This window comes from Notamacropus eugenii, chromosome 1 (assembly GCF_028372415.1).
Source record: "Notamacropus eugenii isolate mMacEug1 chromosome 1, mMacEug1.pri_v2, whole genome shotgun sequence".
Lineage (NCBI taxonomy): Eukaryota > Metazoa > Chordata > Mammalia > Diprotodontia > Macropodidae > Notamacropus > Notamacropus eugenii.
Window position 1 is genome coordinate 11981025 of NC_092872.1, and position 24494 is coordinate 12005518.

The 24494-nt window shown below is 41.2% G+C and overlaps 1 protein-coding gene across 4 annotated transcripts in view; it reads left to right on the plus strand.

The window, feature by feature from the left end:
• The window catches only part of LOC140533596 (uncharacterized), a 69137-nt gene that overhangs the window by 35063 nt on the left and 9580 nt on the right, over positions 1-24494 (plus strand). For all 4 annotated transcript variants that reach the window (XM_072653555.1, XM_072653550.1, XM_072653541.1 and 1 more), the window contains exons 2-9: positions 1488-1595; positions 3657-3752; positions 8432-8493; positions 14267-14404; positions 18327-18468; positions 20770-20943; positions 21853-21948; positions 24151-24226. In XM_072653555.1, coding sequence (XP_072509656.1) covers positions 1492-1595; positions 3657-3752; positions 8432-8493; positions 14267-14404; positions 18327-18468; positions 20770-20943; positions 21853-21948; positions 24151-24226 — 888 coding nt within the window. In that variant the 5' untranslated portion in view covers positions 1488-1491. The remainder of the gene's footprint in view (positions 1-1487; positions 1596-3656; positions 3753-8431; positions 8494-14266; positions 14405-18326; positions 18469-20769; positions 20944-21852; positions 21949-24150; positions 24227-24494) is intronic.

Here is a 24494-nt window from a genome sequence, read left to right on the forward strand (position 1 = left end):
GAACTGATGCAAAGTGAAGCTAGAAGAACCAGGAGAACATTGTACACATTAACAGTACTACTGGATGATGGTTAACTTTGAATGACTTAGCTATTCTCAGCAATCCAAGACAATTTCAAAGGACTTATGATGAAAAATGCTATTCACCTCAAAAGAAAGAACTAACCCAGTCTGAATGTAGATCAAAGGATACTATTTTTCACTTTCTGCATTTTTTCATGTCCTTTTTTCCTTTGGATCTGTGTCTTCTTTCACAACATGACTAATATGGTGATATGTTTTGCATGATTGAACATATATAACCTATATAAAATTGTGTACTGTTTCAGAGATGGGGGAAGTGAGGGAAGGAGAGAGAAAATTTGAAGCTCAAAATGTTTTTCTTTTTTAAAAAATACAAATGAATGATCTTTTTCGAATTACATGTAAAGACAATTTTTAGTATTCAATTTTTAAATAAGATTTCGAGTTCCAAATTTTTCTCCCTCTTTCACCTCCCTCCTCCCTAAACTATAGGTTATATATGTGTAATCATGTAAAACATTTCCATATTAGTCATGTTGTAAAAGAAGACTCAGATCCAAAGGAAAAAAGAACATGAAAAAAATACAGAAAGTGAAAAATAGTATGCTTCAATATGCATTGAGATTCCGTCAGTTCTTTCTCTGCAATAGCATTTGTCATCATGAATCTTTTGAAATTGTCTTAAATCATTGCATTGCTGAGGAGAGCTAAATCAATCAAAATTGATCATCACACATTGCTGTTACTATATACAGTATTCTCCTGGTTCTGTTCACTTCACTCAGCATCAGTTCATGTAAATCTTTCCAGGTTTTTTTGAAATCCACCTGCTCATCATTTCTTATAGCACAGTAGTATTCCATTACATTCATATACCACAACTTGTTCAACCATTCCCCAATCGATGGGCTTACCCTCAATTTCCAATTCTTTGCCATTCCAAAAAGAGCTGCTATAAATATTTTTGTACATGTGGGTCCTTTTCCTTTCCTTTCCCTTTTTTTTTTTTATCTCTTTAGGATACAGACCTAGTAGTGGTATTGCTAGATCAAAGGGTATGCACAGTTTGATTGCCCTTTGGACACAGGAACTCAAAATAATTTTCAAAAAAGAATGTTAAAAAACTGGCTTCACATATAACCGGGGAAAATAAAATACTATTAATAAAGCATTCCCTACATATCAATCTTTCAACATGAGCAAACAGAATTTGATTCACAGCACTTTCTTTGAATTGTTTAAATCACTGTGCACCTCTGCAAGGTAAGTGATTCCACAACCTGTTAACCAGTCTATTGTATGGAGGCCTATGACATTAAGTGACTTGTTCAAGACCACAGAGGGAGTGATGGGGGAGAACAGCTTCCATTTGGGGGGCCTTTGCACAGGATTGTTTTGGCGTGTGATTGGGTCCTATATATTATGTTTTGAATTCTTAATTGTCATTTCATCTTCCTCCCCAGGGAAATGTCTACTGTTTGGCTTCAAGTTGGACAATGTGGCAACCAGATAGCTCAGGAGTTGTGGCACATCCTAGGCCTTGTAAATGGGTCCTGTGGGAAAATAGATAGGTAATGTAATCTTAATACTCCCTGAAACCACTCTAGTCTACTTCTTCAGCTTATGTACCGGTGTGTCTGGCTAGCAGGTGTTGGACACTCCATTCTTCCATCAGTTCAGGCCTAATATCCATCAAGGGCTCTATAGTGAAACAACAGGCTTTCCCTCATGTGTGGTCATCAACTTTGAATAGCCAAGTAATGACTTAACATTTTCATTATTGACTTTTTTCCTTATCACACCTCTCTTAATTCATTTTTCATATCCATTTCATTGTTCTTTACCAGTTTTGTGTCATGGACTACTTTGGCAATCTTGTAAAGCACATGGGGACCCCTTCTCAGAATTATGTTTTTAAACACATAAAATACATGAGATTATAAAGAAAACCAATTATGTTGAAATATAGTTATTGAAATATTTTTTTAAAAAATAAATTTATAAATTCCAGATTAAGAACTCCTATCATAGACTGAGAATTGGGGAACTCTTTAGAAAAGCACTGACTTCCATAATGGAGTTTGAACTTTAGCTCTTTGTGTGTAATGAATAAACCAGCCACTTACTGGTTAGAATCGCCATAAATTGTTAAAATACAATTTTTTTGCAAACCACAGTTAAGAAGTCTTGAATGACCAGTTATGTTCCTGCTTCCATCAAGTATTCTGTTCTTGGACTGAGGATGAAGAGTGCTCTCCACTTCTAGATAAAGTTGGGTTCAGAGAGCAGACTGGAATAGACTGAAGCATATTTTTCCTCTTTTTTTTTTTTCAGAACATGGCTAATGTAGAAATATGTTTTTCATAACTTCTATGTATAATAAGTATTGTGTTTTTTGCTTTCTCAAGGTGTAGAGGAGGGTAAGACTCTCAAGGTACAGAGAGGAAAAGACTTGGGAACTGAAAATAAAATAAAATAAAACTGAAAAGTTTTCTTAATTAAAAAAAAAAGTAATTTTGTCCTTCCAGGACTGTGGCATGTATGCCTGCCTATAAGATGTTTCACTAAACTTCTAATTTTTTAGTTTCCATTTCTTTCCTTCTTTTTTTTTAGACCAGGTCTCCCTATCTCACCCAGGTTGGAAGTGCCAATTCATGTCATACCATAACATTGTTATGCACAAAAGCTTTTACCTACTCCATTTTTTTAACCTGAGTTAATTTACTACTTTTAAGCACCTTTGTGGCCCTTCCTTCCTGGGGACTCACCATTTACTGTGGCAACCTATCAGCTTTAGGCTTTCTGCAGCTAGAAAGTCCTGGATTCAAATGATCCACCAACCTCAGCCTCTTCCAGTAGCAGAGATTACAAGGGCAGGCCACCACATTTGGCCAAATTCCATTTTCTTAGAAAATTGTCTAAGGACATTTTCTGCTCTTCTACTAAAGTCCTTTTCTAAATCCTCCTGGTGCCAAAGGTTACTGAGTAGGTAGCAGTAGCCAGATCAGTAGTAGGTTACTTCAAACTTAGAGTTCAATTCAATTTAACTAAATAGGTATTTATTTTTAAGCACATACCATGAGATAAAATATATAAATACAAAATATACACCATGTGGTTTTTTTTGGGGGGGGGGGTGTTAGGGGCAGAATTGCTAACAATTGAGAGGATAAAGAAGGGTCTCTTGTAGAAAAAGATACTTGATGAGAACAGATCCTTGAATAGAGATAGAGATTTCAGGGGAGTGGAGATGAGAAGGGAGTGTAAATTCAGTAGAAAGAAATTACAGAAAGATAGATTTCAGCATGACCTAAGACAGAAATTCCTAATAACTGGGATTGTACAAAAGTGGATGGGGCCACTCAACTTCTTTCTTTGTTATGAGGAAGGGTGGAAGGTTGGGGGATTTGGAAAAGACTAAGGTATAAAAACCAAAAAGTACCAAGAAAACTTTTGTTTTCAAAAAAAAGCAATCTAAAAACAAGAATAACCAAATGAAATTGTAGATGGAGGAAATGACATCCTGAGGTCACGTCAAGCTGGAAGATTTGGGTGTAGGCATCAGCCTGGCAGGTCTGCCCACTGCAGACACACCTCCTTTTCACCCAAGGCTGGTTTGTTTGTTTTTCCAGGAATCCTTTCTGCTCCCGAGATGGAAAGCTCAGCGCTGTCTGTGTGGACAGTGAATCCAAAGTGATAAAGAAAATGCAGAAACAGGTGAAGAAAGGGTAAGGACCCAACCCAAGCCCTCCTCTGAGGAGCGTGACTCACCCACACGCTGCAGTTGGAACCGCCGTGGAGGCTGTTTTTGGCTAACTGTTCTTTGTTATGAAGGAAAGTCCAACTTGGGAGTGGCCTCTATTTAAGATGACAACGATATAAAATAAAAAGGAATCCACAGAACTCATTTTTTAAAAGTGATTCTCAGTCCTCTGGAATTATACCCATCTGAGTTTATTTCCATTTCATCTTTAATTGAGTACATGTATGGACAGAAATGGAGATGAGTTGGTGATGTTTTTAAGACTAAGAAAATAAAGTTGGATAGCCCAAGGGGTACATTTGTAACCCTGAGATATTAAAAGAAATAGAGGAAAGCTTCTAGACTGTTAAGTGGATTTTCTGTGGAACAACATGGACAGTAATTGCTCAGAATGCCAAGGTACTAAGAGTTGCATTCATTACTTATGATACTTACATATACTGATGAGACCTTAGATCTAAGTGACTTTGTTAAGTATATTAAAAAAAGTCCTTTGGATAAATTTGTTCCAAATTGAGAAATTGGTTTATCTGGAGAAAGCTATATATTGCTAGCTATCTAGAATTCAACAAGGCATTTGACACAGTCCCTAGAAAAATCTATGTAGACAAGATGAAGAAATATGGACTGTTAGATTCAAAACTGACCTGAAACCTAAGAGTGGTGGTAGTGGTGGTGGTGGTGATGACGATGATGATGGTAATGGTGGTGGTGGTGATGACGATGATGATGGTAATGGTGGTGGTGGTGATGATGAAGGTGGTGATGACGATGATGATGATGGTGATGATGATATAATGCTTTCAGGTTTGCAGAGCACTTTCCTCACAAAAATCCCATTGAGGAGTAGATCTTGCAAATATTATTATTCCCATCTTGCAGATGAGGACACTGAAGCTCAAAGAGACTTAAGTGACTTGCTCAAGCTCACACAACTACTAAATGTCAGAACCAGTATTCAGACTCAGGTATCTCCTGACTCCCAAGTCAAGATGACAATTTAGGTCATCCTGAAGAAAGATCTCTCCAAACTTTTCTGAGAGCATCCCACTAATCATTTCCCGTAATACAATAGTATTCCATCACAATCACATACCACAGCTTGTTCAGCCATTCCTTAATTGATGGGCTTACTCTCAATTTTCAATTCTTTACCCCCAGAAAAGAACTGCTATAACTATTTTTATACATATAGGTCTTTTTTCTTAATGTTTTTGTATCTCTTTTGGGATACAGACCTCATAGTAGTATTGCTAGGTCAAAGGGTATGCATGGTTTCATAGCCCTTTGCTCTACAGAATGGTTCAATCAGTTTACAGTTCCACCAACAGTGCATTGATGCTCCATTTTCCCCACATCCCCTCCAATATTTGTCATTTTCCTTTTCTGTCCTATTAGCCAGTCTAATAGGTATGAGGTAGTACCTCAGAATTGTTTTAATTTACATTTTCCAATCAATAGTGAGTCAGAGCATTTGTTCCTATGGCTATAGATAGCTTTGATTACTTCATCTGAAAACTGTCGTATCTTTTGATCATTTATCAACTAGGGAATTGCTCTTATTTTTATAAATTTGATTCAGTTCTTTATTTGTTTGAGAAATGAAACCTTCATCAGAGAAACTTGCTTCAAAAATTTTTTTTACAATTGTGAACTGTATTTCCCTCTATCCTATTCTCCTACCCCCCATTTATTCTATTTTGTCTCCTTTTCACCCTGCCCCTCCTCAAAAGTGTTTTGCTGCTGACTGCTCCCTCCCCCAATCTGCCCTCCCTTCAATTACCATCATCACCCTCCTTTAATGCCCTTCCTTCCTATTTTCCTATAGGGTAAGATAGATTTCTATACTCAATTGAATATGTATGTTATTCCCTCTTTGAACCAGTTCTGATGAGAATAAAGTTCACTCACTCCCCCTCACCTGTCCCCTCTTCCCCTCCACTGTAAAAGCTTTCTTATGTGAAATAATTTACCCATTCTACCCCTCTCTCTCCCCTTCTCACAGTACATTCCACTCTCATCCCTTAATTTTATTTTTTTAGGTATCCCTTCATATTCAACTCATACCTGTGCCCTCTGTGTATGTGTATATATCTATATATTTATATCTATACCTGTATCTATCTATCTATACACATGCATACACTCTTTCCATCCACCCTAATAATGAGAAAGTTCTTATGGGTTATAAATATCATCTTCCCATGCAGGCATGTAAACAGTTCAACCTTATTAAGTCCTTTATAATTTCCCTTTCCTGATTACTTTTTTATGCTTCTCTTGAGTCTTGTATTTGGAAGTCACATTTTCTATTCAGCTCTGTTCTTTTCATCAGGAATTCTTAAAAAGTCCTCTATTTCATTGAATGTCCATTTTCCCCCTGAAAGAATATACTCAGTTTTGCACCTGATGCAACAGACCTTTCCTGCTGACCTTCTAAATTGTCTTTGGCATCTGTGGACTGAGAAGTCTGGAAACCACCAGTACTGCACTGACTCAGCCTGCGCTGCACTAGGCTCTTCTCTCATCCTGGTGTAAAAGACCTTTCCTGTCGACCTCCTAAGTTGTCTTGGCCTGGAAAATTGTTTCACTCCATCTTTTTGTGGGTTCTGCCACTCTAGAATTTGTTTAGAGTCATTATTTAAATGTATTTGGAAGGGTTTGGGAGGGGATAAATTTCAACATTTATTGAACAAGTATTTAGTTCAACTTAATAAATAGAAGGTATAGCTTCAAAACTGTGTTAAAGTTAATAAGGTCAGTCAAATATAGCCCCCCAAAAGGAAAACAAAAATAAAAAACCTCTTCACGACTGTCAAAAAGAGAATCATAGTCTGGCAAATCTTGAGCTGATCTCTGTTTCTTCCAAGACCTGGCAACTGTGGCTTAAAGGCAAATGCAATAGATTTGGAGTCAAAATATTATTCAAATCCTAGCTCCACTTACCACCTGTGTGATCTTGTCATTTAACATCTCTGGGCTTCAGTTACCCCATTTCCTTCCAGATATAAATCTTATGATCCTATATATAGCAGAAAAGCAGAGCTGATTCAAAAGGTATATAATTAAAAGTCTCTGAGTTGTTTTAAGTAGATAAACCAGGTTGATCCTAAGATTACAAATCACCACCACTGTGAGAATCTGCAAAGAGACGCTCTGTAAGCATTTAGTGTTCTTCATGTCCAAAGTATGTACTCAATTGCACCTAGTCATTTGTATTTATTTAAGTCTTAGTCTAAAGAGCATATTTTTAATGGTTTCCTTATACTAGTTAATTTTTATGTTTAACCATCTTACTAAAGAATTATATTTTTTGTTTAAATAAAAGATAATTTAATGTACAAGTATGTTCACACCATGACCTCATTTGATCCTAACAACAGTATAAAAGAAGGAATACTTTTCTACAGTTGAGAAAATTGAAAAACAGAATTGATTTTCCTGAAGTTAAACAATTAGCACCTAGAAATCTAGAATCGTAGTGAATGAATGAAAAAGCACCTAAATCCTTATTGTATTCAAAGCACTTTGCTAAGCACTGAACAGTATAAATAGAAAAGCAAGACATTTCCTCCTCTCAAAGAATTCACATTCTAATGGGGGACACCAGCATCTGCATGAAATATCAGCCTGTAAGTTGTATGGAAAGGTTCAGAGGTACTCTTCTTTAGTGTCATTTCTGTTGATGAAGCCAGGACTCCAAAGGCTTATCTAGGACAACCCTTTCTTTTTATACATGAGAAGAAATTGAAGCCAGAAAAGTTAGGCCAACTTATCCAAGTCTACAGAACTGAGGCTTGAACCAGGTCTCCTAATTGTAATTTCAGTGTTCTTTTGAAAAATGATTATCAGTCACAATAATTAGTTGATCATAGGTTATAACTGCTGATGGATCTCATGAAAAAACTTACATATGTGGCTGAATTAGAGTGTTCTTTCCACTGAATATGCTTACAAAGGAAGCTTACCTTTAGGACCATATGGCCATATAACCCAGACACTCAAACCCTCAGTGTCTGTTTACCCAAATTATAGGGTTATTACTAGTTAGGCCTTTGGACCTGAACCCTGCCAACCCACATGTGTAACCATCGCAAATGCCACGGGTTATCATTGTTATGATCAGGTTTTTATTCTATAGCACAGCAAGGAAGATGTTGGATTTGGAGTCAAGGGACCTTGGTTCGAACCCCAGATGACACGATCTGTGTGACTTTGTACACATTTAATCTTTTGGGGCCTCATTTCTTTATTTGTCAATGAAAGGGTTGGGTTAGAAGGCCTCTGAGAGAGGTCCCTTTCAGTTTTATGTCTGCGGTTCTATGATCTTGTAAGTTATAAGCCCTTCTTCCACAAACTGGAGAAAATCCTGGGGAAAGGAAACTCATTGTCTCATTTGGGTGCTAATTTCCCTTTTGACCTGTGCTACTAACTTTGAGGGTAATGATTTCCTAGAAAAGGTAACAAATTAAACAGCCGAAAAGAAGGGCCAGAAGCAGTTTAACCGCACAATAGTTAAAGCAGTCCAGCAGATTCCCGGTGTGGTCTCTGCCCACTATAGGGTCAGAATGTGGTTATGGTCCAGCCTTCTGATAAGCCTCTCACTTTCAGCAATGCTTTTTTTTTTCTTTTTTAATTTTTCAGTTTATTCCGAGAATCGAATCTAATAATTGGAAAACAGGGAAGAGGGAAGAATTGGGCATGTGGTAAGACTCTGATCTCTCAGCACTTACTTTTGTTGTTTGTTTTGTCCAGCCCTGACCTAAGATTTTCTACATTAGCTAGGTGACCCCTTCTGTGACATTGCACAGTCCTCCCTCAGTCAAATCAAAGTCAACTTGCAAATCATGTCATCATCTCCCTGAAGTCAAGGTCCTCTTCTAAAACAAAAGGCGAACACAACCAGGATCCCTTCTGAAACTTAATTTCTTAAGGAGTTGCCCAAGGCACAAAGAGATTAGAGGTTAAGTGACTTGCCTTGGTCACACAGTTTGTATATATGAGAAAAAAGGCTTTCTGGCTCCAGTGTTGGTTCTCTGTTCACCGCGCTAAGCTTTTTCTCTAGAGACATGCATATAGTGAGAATTTGGTTAGCTGTTGAATATAGCACCAGTCAGCCTAGGTTATGACTTCCCAGAGAGCAGGGATCACGTGTTCTATTTTTATTATTCAATTTTTACTTTTTATCAAATAGGATACTTTATCTCCTATCTCTGGGCCTTTGTACATCGTAATTAGCTCCTTTTAAACCTAGAAACAAAATAAAGACCCCTCAGGTCCCTGATTTGTGGCTTTACAGAGTTTATTTTAGATGAGAAGTTAGGAGTTCAATTACAATCTCTAAGTTTTAGACAGTGGTTGGAATCACCTACATTTTCATTTATATCTGTCTGTAGTTGATGCCCAACATCTCTGAGGCTGAGGCAAAATTCAGGCTGCCGGTGGTGTTTGCATAGTGAAATAGAAGGTTGTATCATAGTATCTGTGGAGAGACTTTGGGAAAGAGCAGGTCTTTTACTGGAACTTTCCTCAGACCTTAAGACCTTACTACACTGGTGTCATCCACCCTCCAATTGGGTCTTCTGCTCTGTGAGCCTGGAGAGCAGATGGCCCTCCTCCATAACTCCATACTTTGCCACAATCACTTGTAACCTCTCTTCTCCTTTAGCTGGTTGCCCCAGGGCTGCTGGTTCTTGGTGTAGCTTGGCTTAATCCCACTTCTTCCTCTCAGTTTCTAGATCTTTGGTACATCCCTTATTGTTCTGAGGATAGCTTGTTTTTTATACAAATTCCTCAGGGCAAGCCCTGGTGGCTTCTGTTGATTCAAGAAGAAATAATGGCTTTGTTCACTTTCAGTTCTGATTCAGTCCAGAAGTGTTTTCACTCACCGGTGGAAATCACCTGTAGGCAGGTGGGACAGTCATTAGGGCCCCGCCCTTAAACACCCTTCTGTCTTCATTCCCACTGCTGGTCCTTACCCCCATCTCTTACAAACCTTGATTTCCTTGAAAAGTCTTTCCTGCTTCCTCCAGCTGCTAGTCCTAAATATTTACCTTAGGTTTACTTTATGAGTATTTTTTACGTACCAATTTCACTTTTGTCTTCGAGTTCCGAGCCCCTGGTAGAGTGACTGTTGTTGTTCAGTCATTTCAGACTCTCTGTGACCCTATTTGGGGTTTTCTTAGCAGATGTACTGGAGTGATTTTCCATTTCCTTTCCCAGCTCATTTTACAGATGAGGAAACTGAGGCAAACAAGGTTAAGTGACTTGCCCAGGATCACACAGCCTGAGGCTGGCCTTGACTCCAGGCCCAGAGCTCTGTCCGCTGCTCTAGTAGAGTGTCTAGCGCAGAGCTAAATAAATGCTTACTGACTGACATTCTCCTTCTTTTGATGACCCCCTACAATACCTTGCGCAATAGGTTGGTAAAAGTTGCTGTTGCCATCACTGACACCTGCTCTGTCATTTTCGTGCTTACTGTCCACCAGATAGAAACTCTTAACCTTCCTCTCTCCTCCTCCCCATCCCTTCCCACCTTTGCCATTCCTCTCCCAAATAATCCTTGGGAACATCTACCTTCAGATTTTTCCACTTATGCTACAGAGCTGCTGAAGATCCTTGACGAAAGTCACAGATTTCACCCACCTATAAATTAATGTCCACCAGGTAGACAATGGTCCCTGGGCCTTATAGCCTGAAGAATTTTCTTCCCTTGGCCCTCTCCTCTGTTGCTGGTCCCTTGCTACTGCTGCTCAGCATTCGACCTATTCTTGTCTCCCTCCCTCTCTCCCCGCAGGCAGCCTTGACCTTACCCTCTCACCTCAAGCTCCTGCTGTGTCCATACTGCCCACGAATGCCACGTGACTTGGCCTCCCAGGTCACTGAGTACTCACACCATGCGATTCCCCTCCTCAAAACTTTTCATTCATTTTCTCCTCCTTGTGCTTGACTAAGGCTAATCACTTCTTGTGTTACATCCCCTTTGCCCTCCCTTTTGCTTCCTCCAGAACGTTGCTCCAATAGTGATTCTTCTTCATGTAGGACCAATCAATCAATCAATCAGAATTTATTAAGGACCTACTAGAGCTCAGCTCTGGGCATATAAAGATAAAGAGCGAAACAGTCCTTCCTAGAAATTCACTAAAGCTACGGTCTCTCTTTCCTTTCCAGCCAAAACAATCTTCAGATCTGCCTAAGCCTAAAAATAACAACTACCCCCCAAAACCCCATCCCAAAACAACACACCACAAAAAGCAATCCCAGGACCATTTAGAAAATCCATTTCCCCATCCTGCCTTTTTCTTCCCTTCACTATTAGCCTTCTTGAATAAAATATCCCTACTTCTGCAGCACCTACTCTCTCTAACCTCTTCAGTCTGGTTTTCCTTTTTGCTACCGCTACTGAACCTGCTCTTAAAAATCAACAGTGATTTAATTTGAAAATCCACAGGCTCTTTTTTAGCCCCAGTTTTCATCATTGTTGATCACTACCGCCTCCTATTGGATACACCCAGATTTTTTCTTTTTCTTTTTTGCTTTGGTTCTCCTCCTTCCTCCCTGTTTCTTTTCGATCTTCTTTGATAGTTACTTCTCCTCTTTCTAATCTCACAATGTATGTGCGCCCTCAGGTTCTGTCTCCATTTCTCCTTTCTTTTCTCACTCATTCTCTCCCTTAGAAAGTTCATTCATTTAGGGTTGGTTTTAATTGTCCCCTCAATATTATTGTCACTGTAAGATACTGAGGCATAAAGTGAGAGGGATTAAACATAGGCAACTCAAGGAATAAAGTTAGAGGCACAACGGGAAAGAGAGAGATAAAAAGCCCCTCTTTTCCTCTCCCCCAAAAGGACAGAATGACACAAAGCTCTTCATAGACATTAGAAACCTAAGTTTATAGAGAAAGTTTATAGTATTTTCCTTGCAACTGGGTAATATATCTAATAAATATTTTCATCCATTTTTAATAGGTATAGAAACTGAGTCTCAAAGAGATTAAATAAGTTTCCTGTTTTCCCATAGCTCATAGTGGCAGAACTGGGATTTAAAACCAGGTCTCTTAGATCCACCTCTATGCTATCTCTCATGGTTCTGATTTGGTGGTCTCTTAAGACATTCCCTCTTCTAATGTTATGTTCTCAGAATAGTAAGAAAAATAGGAATAATTGTCTCTTGGCATTAATTCCACAATTATGTAGGAATAAAATTGGTATATCTATACTATGGGAAGACAGGGGTGGGGAACCTATGACCTCGAGGTCACATGTGGTAGGTTCTCCAGCCCTGGTGGTGTTTTCCCAGCCCTGTCTTAGACCAAAAAATATCAGCAATGCACAGTTGCCTGAACTTCAAATGCTTCCCTGATTCAGGAAGGAAATAAGACCATAGCCATTTGAAGTAAAACCCCACCCCTCACACATGAGTACTGGGTGGAGGTGACTGTCAGAACAAGGCTTCTGAAACTCAGGGAGGACTGATGTGGAGGGGGAATAAACGTGCAGGTGCTGATGGGGAGTACAGCTGAAATGAGAGATTGATTAACTGTCCTTCCCATATCTGTGAAGGAGTCAATTAAGTCTAGTGGCAGGAAAGCCCCGATGTTTGGAATCTGCTCTAGCTGCTTTGTTTATCTTTAGTTAGGCAGACAAGGTTATTGTTGAATGAGATATTGTGTTCCACAGCTGGATGTGTGTGTCTCTGTGTGTGTGGACCAGGGAGCTCCTTTCCCACAGTGGTTGAATATTAAAAGTCTGTTTGTGTGAGTTAACGTGGTTCTCTTTGCTCCTGCTAGGTTTGGGTTGAAGGGGCCATGGCACGTAGCCCTAGAACAGGGGTCAGGAACCTGCGGGCCTCGAGGTCACATGTGGCCCTCTAAGTCCTCAAGTGCAGCCCTTTGGCTGAATCCAAACTTCACAGAACAAATCCCCTTTTAGGTCCTTGAGTATGGCCTTTTGACTGAGTCCAGGTTTTACAGAACAAATCCTTTTATTAAGGGGATTTGTTCTGTGAAGCTTGGATTCAGTCAAAGGGCTGCACTTGAGGACTTAGAGGGCCACAGTTTTCCTACCATTGCCCTAGAATCACACATCTAGAGACTACATCTGTGTAGAGAAATTATTAGTAGTCGATGTGTATGTATGTGTGGGTGTACATACACACACACAGGCATAGAAGTGACATTATAAGGGGGAAGTCTCTACTGATGATGCCTAACTCTAGAGTGAGCCATGTCTAGCACTGTAAGAAAGAATAACTTTTAAGTTTCCTCTTTCATTACCACTTGTACATGACCAAAGTGAAGTAAGAAACCTCACAAAAGCATCCAGTCTAAACCATGTGCTAAGAAGTAATATGTAATAATAACCCCTTACAATTGTATAAATATAATTTGTAAAAGTGCTTTCCCAGGCATTTGAGAAATTGGCACCTTGAAGGAGGAAAGAAAGCTATAAAAAATAAGCTGGATAGATAGCTCCAATTTTTGCAAGTGAGAAAACAGACTCAGAGAAAACAGAAAAGTGTTAGATTCAAGGTCCCTCATCTAGTAAACAGCAGAACTAGTGCTTGAGTCTGTCTTCTGACTCCTCCTCTAGTGTTCTTTCTACCATATTCCTCAGAGAACCGGGTAGATGGAGTACTCTGTTGGAATTTGTACAACTTAAGTTTTATTTGACTTCCATCACTGAAGAAAGGTAAGCTTTTAGACAGATTACTTCTCTGAATCTGCAGGTGACTTAGGACAGGCCTACTCATTAAATAGCAGTGTAAATTATTCTTATAAGGCTTTATCTTTTGCCATCTGGACGATCATGTTTCAAGATTTTCTTTTCTTTATGGTAGTTGCAGTATAATCTTGACTGTAGCTCTTTGGTACTTGAACTTTTTCTTCCTAGCTGCTTTCAGAATTTTGTGACTCTTTTAAAACTTCTTGCAGAGATTCTTAGAATCCTTGTGGTTAAGCCCTTCTCGTATCAGAAGTTCTATTTGTATTTGCTGTGGAGTTAACTCTTTTCTTGTGGGTTGACCTCTTGGGCTTCCTTTAACATCTAGTATTTCTTCAGGGCTTTCTTCTGTTTGCTTACCTCTCCAGGCTTAGTTTCTTGATTAGACTTTGTGTTAGGGTCAGTCTCTGCCTTCCCTTCTCTTTCTCTTCCCCCACTCTTGGAGGGAATGGGAGGGCCTTGTTTTTCACTCTCTTCTCTCTAGTCTGAATGCTTCCATTGCTAGAGTTCTGGAAGAGGCGGCTGAAAGTAGGTCCTGGCCTCTGACACAATCCCTGTCATCTACCTCCTTTCCTGGTGGCCCAAGGTAAGGTGTTGGTGAAGTACTGTGTGAAATCTGAGAGGAAAGGTAACTGCTGGTGGGGAGGTGGTGGTGGTACAGGCTTTAAGATGCAATTACTTGGAAGATCAAGCCCCCAGAATATTTTGTTATGGACCCAAATCCCTCTGACACTGACCTTTTTAAATGGTTTACTTCAAGGCTACTACAACAAGCCTTTGCATTTTGAAGGGAGCCTTCTCTACAAGACAATGGAGAAGCTTCGAAAGGAAGTGGAACTCCGGGATTGCTATAGTGGGACCGTGCTTTTTCACAGCCTAAGTGGTGGCACTGGAGCAGGTATGTAATGGGGAGAATGGAGGAGAAGGGAACCTAGCTAGACCATCATCCTTATTATTTTCACCTTGAAATCACTTTTTAGATTTGAGTTTACAAAGTACTCCTCTAGTGTTTTTTCCTTTTTCTTTTTCTACCAAAGTACTGGGTTTATAATTCAGTTAAACTGACACTCGGTGGATGATGGTGCCTGGCTGGACCTTGAAGTCTAAACAGTTAGAGCTCTCCATGGTGTGCTTCATCAAATAAAAGATTATCACGTTCCCCCATTCAGTTAAATTTTGCTTCATGGCCTGCCATGAATTCACTGCCAAATGAACCATCAGTCATGGCCAGATTCATGGCTGAAGAATTCATTACCACTCAATCAGACTACTGGTGATGAGTCTTTCTGTGTTTAACCGGGCTATTCTGTGGGAAGCATAAAAAGTCTGGACTATATTCAGAGTTGTTCTGTCTTAATAGGTAGACCTAGAGCTTGCTTTCCCACTGACATAGCCTTTAAGAATCCAAAGTCACTTCCATGACACAATGAGGCATCAGAGTACAATGTTGTGGAGGGTAAGCTCCAGGACTGAATAGAAGGAGAGAAAAGGCTGGGCTGCCTTTGGGAAATGAGGTCTTGTTTCTAATGGCCTCAAGCTTCTCCATGAAGTTAAGGTTCCTCTATTTCACATTAGTGATCTCCTAGTGGTTCTTTGTGGCTGCTAGTTATGGCATCCCTGGCCTCTGAAAACCTCAAGGTGAGTGTGTCAGAGGGTAGTAGGAGAGGTACGTAATGGGAATGGAGGCAGTTGCAACCTATTACCAACAAGGAATCAGGCAGGAGAAGGCACCAAGGGGATCTTCAGAGAGATGTCAGAAAAGAAATGGAGAAGGCTGTTGTGGAACAAGATAACTGAAGCCCTGTTTACATCTCCTACTGCTATCAGTCACAGCTTCATCTAATTCTTGTTTGTCATGCTGCTTTCTTCCTTCTTTAAGAAAAAGATTTTAACTTTCACTGATTTTTTTCCATTACCTCCTCCCTCCCACTCCACCAGCAAACCTTGTAACTCAGAATAAAAAGAAGAGGAAGGAGGGGGAGGAGCAGTTCAGTAAAACTAAAGCACGCACCAAGCCAGTGGGACGTTGTGTGCAGTATTCCACACAAGTAGTCTCCCACTTCTGCAAAAGGAGGGAAGTGCATTTCTTTGTGTCTTCAGGGCCAGACTTAGTCGTTGTAATTACACAGGTTATAACATGACTTTCTAACAAACCCTGAACCTTCCTCAGGGCTATTCTAGTGTTTTAAAACGTTAAGTAGCTTCCCCGTGTATCAGGCTCCTAAAGCCCTCTTTTACTGAAACTCTAGCTCTATGGAGAATCTTATCTGGAATTGCTTTCTGCCCATCCCAAGAAAAGTCTTAGGTCTCTTTCCGTGCATCCTTGCTCCATTGGAGTGCTCATCTTACCTCTCTCTCTCTCTTTAACCTTCTACTATCAGTAAAAAAAAGGAAGAAACAAAGAAAGGAAGGAAGCCAGAAAACCCATTCGTGTATATCCCGAATATGCAGCACAGTTCTGTGACCTGCCTGCCCGTTTTCAGGAAGGATCATCACTCTTTTTTAGAAGCAGTGTATATGGTGAGAACAGTCCTGGATCTGGAGTCAACAGACCTGGGTTTAAGTTCTCATTCTGTCCTTGGTGTCCTAGGGTGACCTTAGGGAAGTCACTTAATGTCCCTGAGCTATAATTTTTTATATCTAGAATATAGATAATAGTACTTGCATTAGCTTTCTCGTAGGGTTATTGTGAGGAACAAATAGGGTCATGTAAAGCTCTTGGCAAATCTTAGACTGTTCTGGAAAGGTAGCCAATTAGTATTAGCTCTTTCACTCTTTGAAACCACAGAAATCATACCTATATTTAAAATTTTTAAAAAAATATTACATGTAAAGACAATTTTTGACATTCATTTTTATGAATTTTGAATTCCAAATTCTCTCTCTCTCTTGTCTTTTTCCCTCCTCCCTGAGATGGTAAGCAATTTGATATGCACACATACATTTGAAAAAAAAAGTTCGTTTATCCATTTTTATTCAGAGTAGACCTTTGATTTAATCAGTGTTTAAGTATTGCATTTCCTGCGTACACACGTAGGTGTTCTGGTCTGTGGGATTCTAGAATGAATATCCTACTTTAAAAAAATTGCTCTTATGTTTAATTAGAAAGCAGAATAAAAGTCACAGAGGCCAGATTAAGCCACTCAAATCTGACTGCAGGGTTCACCATGTTTTAATGAGTCTCTCCCTGTCTCTATAATAATAATTAAGTAACAGCCATTTATGAGAAGACTGTCCTTTCATCTCCACCAAACCCTATTGATCTCCTAATCCAATTCTGCTCACCCCTTCCATTGTGTCCTCTGGAATTCCTGTTCTATAGTGAGCACATTGGTTTTTGTTTTTTTTTTTATCCTGGACATCTCTCATATACTTTTTATTTAGTAGTCCTCCCAGAGCCCTGGTTCCACCCTGATGATGAAGCATCCCTGACTGCCCTCTCTACATGGCTGTACCCTCTCATATGGTCCTGGAAGGGAAGCCAGAATACCTCCAGCTCCAATTAGCATTTCCAGATACTCTTCCTTTGCCTCCTTCACTCAGTAACCTTTCTTCTTTTGAAGTCCACATAATGAAACATTTTCCCCCTGGACCAAGTATACTGACCCCCAAGTCATCCTCCTTCTTTCCTTCCTTCCTTCTTTTCTCAAGGAGTTCAACATCTGTTTCACAATATTTTTCTCCTTACCAATTCCTGCCCTTACACTAGGACCCTTGACTATTCCATTTATTTGCTCCCCCAGACTCCCTAACCTTCCATTCTAGAAGGACTAATAAAAAGAAAGCATGTGAGTGAGAAATCCAAGTCAATTCCCAGTTACAGTTAAATCACTGATTGACCTAGCAGTTAGCACCTCAGTTAAATCATTGATTGACCTAGCAGTTAGCACCTCAGTGTCATTTAACTAGCACCTCAGTGTCATTTAACTAGTTAACATCAGTTAGCTTTCGTAAAGGAATATTTACTGAGAAGATGTATTAAGAACAGAAGTATAAAACCCCCACTCCTCACACACCCCACGGGCACACTCTCCCTTTTATAACTTCCATCCCTGGGCAAAGTAACCTCAAACTTCTACATTCACTTCCAAATGTGGCACAGCCAGCGGACAAAGCTGCTCCCTTCTTTGGAGAAGTCATCGTTTCCATTGAGTGGATCCACAGCTGGTCTGGGTCCAGCATTTCATTTGGGACTTTACTGCTCACCAGGCTTGGCTGTCTGCAAACTTCAGCATGGATTTCAGTACCTGGACCCTGGCTATCTCCTGACCTTTCAGTGCTCACACACTCGGAGAGTTTGTTCCATCTCTACCCTTTCACCGAATGCAGGAGAGAATGTGCACTATAAGGCCATGCACTTATGCCTTCATATCAAGCCAAGTGGAGGACGTTGGCCACTGGTGCTCTTCCCATCTGGAGGACATGGAGGTTATTGCCACCTCACTCAAACACAGGCAGGCAGGAAGGAGACCAGGGTTTGTTAACTGGGATTTTCTGTAAGTGTGTTCACTTCTGACTCAGAAGCTAGTAAAAAAAAAAAAGCCTTTTCCACCACATGATACACAGATTAGAAGATCATGGAATACCTGTACCATGCTCCAAAGTCCACACTGGGAACTGCAGCACACTGAGCAAACTGCATGTGCCCATGAGGTCTAGGTTTTCACTGGCCAGTTTCCTTAATACATCATTGTGATGGCAGCTTTCCTATATCAACTGAGATGGATGTACAGAGACCAAAAAGTCCCCCAAATTACCTTTTCTGTTTCCTGTAATTATATAACTTGTTGCTGTCTGGATTTTTTTTTTCTTCCATGTAGGTCTTGGCTCTCATCTCTGTGAGGAAATCAGAGATGAATATCCTTTAGGACAGATTCTGTCTGTAACAGTGGCCCCTTACCAGACTGGCGAATGCCCTCTTCAACATTACAACGTTCTGTTGTGCCTTTCTTGGCTTCAGAGGTAATCTCATTAAGCACTGAAGAAATGGAGCTTTCGGCACATCTCATGTGGAGGGAAGCAATGGGGTAGTTGTGTTAGTTTCAAAGCTTTTTACCCAAGGACAGAATCCTTATTAGACTTGGGAGGGGAAGACTATTGGATTCTAACCTCTGTTGTAGTGTAGATAAATTGATGACTATAAGTAAAGCACTTTGTCTTCTTGTGCCTCTATTTCTCCAGCTGTAAAATGGAAATAACTGCAGATATTGGGTCACAAGGGTGAGAACTAATACCAGTATTCATTAATTCCAAAAATTTAAAATATGAAAAGCCATTGAAATTGATGATGGTGGTTGTCATTATTTGGGGTGACATTTCATATCCTTTGTGTCTTTTTAAATGTGTTATTTTGATTTTTAATTTGTACAGTTGTTTTTAATTGGATTTGTGGTTCATGAATACTTATTACATTCTAAACCTTGAACTTGCTAACCTAGTCTATTTTAGGCCTAAATGATAATAACAAGGAAGCGGTAGGAATGGTTGTGCCAGAGGTAGAAATATGTGCTCGTCCTTCGTTGTTGAAGAAGACCATGCCATCAGAGAAATAATGACATGACTTGCACTTGACTTTGTTTTGAGTGAGGGAAGTGCTGTGCAGGTCATCAGCCTCACTTCTCCTCCTGAGCCATCTGAATCCAATGACCAGATATTCATCAGGATGACTGGAGATGACCCAGGATGAGGCAGTTGGGGTTAAGTGACTTGGCTCAGGTCACACAGCTAATGAGTGTCAAGTGTCTGAGGAGAGATTTGAACTCAGGTCCTCCTGACTCCTGCACTGATGCTTTATCCACTGTACCACCTAGCTGCCCCTGGAGGTAGAAATAGTAAAACTCTGAAGGAACAGGTTTAGTGATAAAGATGCAGATTCCACTTTGAACATGTAGTATTTGAATTGCTAAAGGACATCTAGTGGTGGGGTGGGGGTGGGGAGGTGCCTGCAGGGCGTTAGAGATGTGGGGCTAGAATTCAGATGTCCAGTCTGGCGTTAGAGCAAGAGACAGAAAGATGTGAGTCTCCAGCCTAGAGATGGGGATTAAAGCCATTTAAAGGTGGGGTTTAAATGAGACCAAAGGAGAGGACAAGGAGAGGAAAGAGGGCCAAAAATAGACCCTAAGGGCACATCCACGTTGAGGGCTGGGCAAGAACAGGGGCGCCAGTGGAAGCTGGAGGAGTTAGCAGAAGGTGGTATCTTCTTCAGTGGGAGGGTTCATTCACTAGTGTTAAATAGTGCAGAGAAATCATGGCGGATGAGTAGTGAAAGAAAGACCTTTGGCTTGGCTGCCTGAGAACAGCTTCAGTAGAGGGAGGGGTGTGTGAAGGGATGGAGTCCCAGAGCTGCCCTGAAAGTATAATCCAGGTTGAAGAAACGATAGAGGCCAACTGGGACTCATGCCTTTGTTCTTCCATTAGCTCTGCCCAATCACAGGCATCCACCCAAACTGCCAGGAGCCTTCCTCAGTGATGCCTGTTGGCATTGCAGGGTCCAAGGTGGGCTCTCCATCAGGTATTACCTCTCTCGTCAAGTTTTCAGCTCGTCTTCTTATGCACGTCTTTGTCTTTACTCTTTCTCCATCATAATTCCTTGTTAGGAAGTGCTGCAGCCTGTTTGTGTCCACTGTGCCCCTCCCCATGAGAGGCAGCAGGGGCTGTATGGTGGCTGGAGTGCTGGGCCCGGAGTCAGGAAGACCTGAGCTCCAATCTTCAGATACCAGCTTTGTGACTTTGGGCAAGGCACTCAACTTCCCTCAGGCTCAGCGTCCTCAAATGCAGAGGGAGGGTAACGGTGGCATTTACTCCTTAGGGTTGTTGTGAGGCCAAATGACCTAATATTTGTACAGTGATGAGCACAGTGCCTGGCACATCGTTGGTGCTTTATAAATGCTTGCTTTCTCCCTTCCTTCAAAAAAAAAAAAAAAGAAATTGCCTTCATGGACTCTTTCAGTGGCCTTTTCTTGTACCCAGGGAGACCCAGTTGTGTAAGGCTATTGGTCCAAATGCATACGTTATGAAAGAGGATACAGTGTATAAGCTGGGATAAATCATAATTTCTCGGGCCTTGGTTTCCTCATACATAAAATGATGGAGCTGGAGTATGGTCTCTTCATACCTTTCCAACTATAAATATATGACACTATGAACAGGAGGGACTTTTGGTCAAGAGACACACCCAGTGAGGATGTCTAGGCTCTGCTTCCTGTCACAGGGCTGGTCAGACCTGTGGTGCCCTCACTGTTGCCACGGTCTGTGTCTCTGTAGGTACACGGATGGTATCTTCCTATTCCACAATGATGACGTCCTGAGGAGAACAGTAGCCAGCATGGGGAAGAAGACTGCCCGGGAGCCCACGGTGTCTCTGTCCAGCATGAACACCTACATCGCAGACTGCGTGGCAGGACTCTTGTACCCTGTCAGCAATTTCCAACCAACCAGGTGAAAGATTTGAGGTCTTCCCTTTCCAGATCCTTTTCTCCCTCCTCCTTACCCCATTCCACCTGATCTTGTCTTGTTCTGCTTCCATTTTGTATGGAGGGATGATGAGCAGGGCTTGGTCCCCACTTTGGGGGCTGTTTTCCCAAAGCAGTCATCATCAAGAGGCAACACATTTGTGTGAATGACTTCCATCTGAAGCTTTCTAGATGCATTGTCTCCCTCATTACAAGGTGAGCTCCTTGAGAGAAGGGACTCTTACTTTTCTGTTGGTATCCCTGGCATAGCACTTTGTTTTGCATATAGTAAATGCTTGATAAATGCTTTTTATTAATTTATTAATTCGTTCCTGGCTCCAAGGTCAGCTCTCTGTCCAATTTGCCATATTGCCTCTTCTGGCACATACTAGGCACTTAGCAGGCAAATAATAGGTACTTAATAAATGCTTGTTGTTTCACTGATATCAGCAAGGTATAGTCTTAGCAAGCTGCTTAGAACAATGAGAGGTTAAATAATTTTGGATACGGTCAACCAGGTAATATGTGTCTGAGGCAGGACCTGAACACAGGTTTTCCTGCCTTTAAGAGCAGTCCTCTAACTGCTGCTCTTGGCATCTCATGACTACTAAAGTATTTGGATGTCCAAGTATTGATGTCTTTACAAAAAGCAGTCCCATGACTTCATGCATTGTATCCAGTGGGTACCCTTCCACTGAGCTCCATTGAGGATGCATTGTCCTGAGTAGGCAATTTCTTAAATCAGGAATCCCAAAGTGCTACCTTTGGGGAGTTTATATCCAAAGAGCACATGATAAATAGAAGAGTCAGATGATACAGGATGACCTTGCCATGTTGTCGGAGGAAATCTTAGGGAGCTGGTGGCTCTACTGACTAAGTCTCTGTCATCCTGCAGTGGGCTGAACATGGGAATAGAACCCTGGGAGTTGCTGCGGTCTGTCTGCCCTATGCCAACCATGAAATTCCTGCACGTTGCTCAGACCAGTACCAGGTAAGCAAGGAGAGCCTCCCTCCCGGAAACAGAAAAGGAACATCTTGAGTGAGATTATAGCAGGTAGGACTCACTGGTGAGTTAATAGCTTCCTGTTCAAGGCCCCTCTTCCCAAGGACAATAGGCCTGACCATGTCGTGCCTCTGCTCAGAAATCTCACATGGTTTTCTTTTGCCCCAGAATAAAATACAGAGTCCTTGGCTTGGCATTGAGAGCTCTGTTTTACATAAATTCTCCTTCATATACTCAATTCTTCTATCAGTCTGGAATACGCACTTCTCCCTACTCATTCTGCCTTCTCTTGACTCTGTGCATTTGCACAGACTCCTCCTGGCACACATTTCCCTTCTTATCTCTGTCTGCTGAAATCCTTCTCTTGTTTCAAGGGCTGGGTGATGTGCTACCTCTCCCATGAAGCATCTCTTGATTTCCCCAGTTGAAATTCTTCTCTCTGTTCTTAAATTTTCTCATTGAATTCAATGGAGTTAACATTTTAAAACACCTGCTTCATGTAAGGCATAATGCTTGAGCACACTGGGAATATAAAACCAAAAACGAAATTTTCCCTGTTCTCCAGGAAATTAGATTCTAGAAGTGGTGGGGATGGGAAGGAAGAGAATTTTCAACATATATTCAGATAAGTAATACAAAATATATACTAGCAGTTTTGAGAGGTAAACAGTCCTCGACAACTGTGAGTGTCTGGAAGGAGCTGATAGGTAGGTAAGAGGTGGTACATTAGCTGGGTTTTGAAATGAGTAAGGGACTCTGAGGGGTGGAGGCAAGGAGAGACCCTATGACAGACACAGTTTGGCATGAAAGGCATGGAAGGGGTAGATGGAACGTAGTATATAGGGAACAACTAGCAGGTCAATTTGACTGCAGTGGAGAATGCCTGAAGTAAAAGAATACAAAATAAGATTGGAAAGATTGTAGAGGGCTTTAAGTGCTAGGCAATGAGATTATACTTTATCTTAGAGGCAATAAGGAGCCCAAAGGATTTTTGAGCAGGGGAGTGTCAAGGTCATATCAGTGTTTTAAGGAATACTCATTTGGTGGGGGAAGGGGGGGAGGGAATGGGTTAGAAAGGGAAGCAGAGAGGCTGGGAGGGAGGAGGGGGGGGCAATTGCAAAAGAGACTGAACTGTCCCTGGTCTATCAGCTGAAATTAACAGATAACAAAAGTGAGAGCGGGAAGAGTAACAAATTGCTTCTGTGTAATAGTCCTAAGTCTGCTCCTCTCCATGGTGCTCTCGGTGTATCTGTGCATACCCATAGGCCCATGTTCTCTAGCAGTCTAGATTCTGAAACAGAAGGTAAAAAGATGACCCTAAAATAATAAACAATGCTGTGAAGAATAGGGTACAAACATTATTCTTCCATTTTACAAATGGGGAAACTGAGGCTCAGGAGGGAGTTTATTGGTCTAGCTAGTAAAACTGGGATTCATTCATAAAGCCAAGTTCAGCTCTCATTCTTTGTGAGACCACACGGCCTCTTATGCAACCATGGGAGTCTTCCCTGGATGACCTAATGAAGATAATAAATGTACTGCCTCACTTCCCCACTTTGCAGGATTGGTCCAACAACCTGAAAAGCTGGCTAGCAGCCAAAGCCACCGTATATTTGGGGGCACTTCAGCTGGCCTAGCTCAGAGAAACTGTAGATCTCATTTTGTCGTAGGGTGGTCCCCATGTGCCTCTACGATGAACAGAAACTCAGTGGATGCTTACAAGAGTAAATGCTGTAAGCTGAGAGTAAGAAGAACTCATTGGTATCTGCACAATGATGTAATGGAAAGACACATATTCCCAGCACAGCGCCTGACACCTAGTGGGCACTTGGTCAATGTTTGTTTAATTGAACTGAATCTCATTCCACACAGAACTTAGCCCAGTGAACCTTCCCCAGCACCCTGCCCAAGCTGTGGTTCCCAGTGATAATGAGGTCAACGTTTTGTGTCTCTGGGAAAGGAGGGAATACATAAAGAGAAGTCACCACTGTGGTTGAACTTTGCACATGAAAAAAATGTGGTAGAATCTGTGGCTTTTCTGCCGCTGACCAAATGAGCCATGAAACAACAAGAGCAACCACAGTGACAGTGATAACTAGCATTTACAGAGTGCCTACTGTGTGCCAGGCTTCAGAGTTTTAGTTAGTGGGCAGTGCTGTGACCACATTTTGCTTTTTCCTCTTCCAACAGAGGCCAGGTGTTTTGGGACAGCATGGTTTCATCTGTGACGCGCTTCTTGGCTCCTGAGTTGAGTACTGGGGACCCTGTATCCTTCTCTATGTCAGGTGCTCATGAAGTCACATTAAGACAGCGAGTATAATGGAGAGACCTTTGAACATGCTTGTGCTTCCTACTGGGAAGCAACCTACTGATCCACACAGGAACCAAGCAGACATTGTCACTCCTTCAGTCAGCCAGGCCCCAGTCACGGAGGCCCACTTGACTAGCTCACATTTATTTGTTGTTCAGTCATTTCACTCTGTCTGACTCTTCATGACCCTGGGGTTTTCTTGGGAAAGGTATCGGAGTGGTTT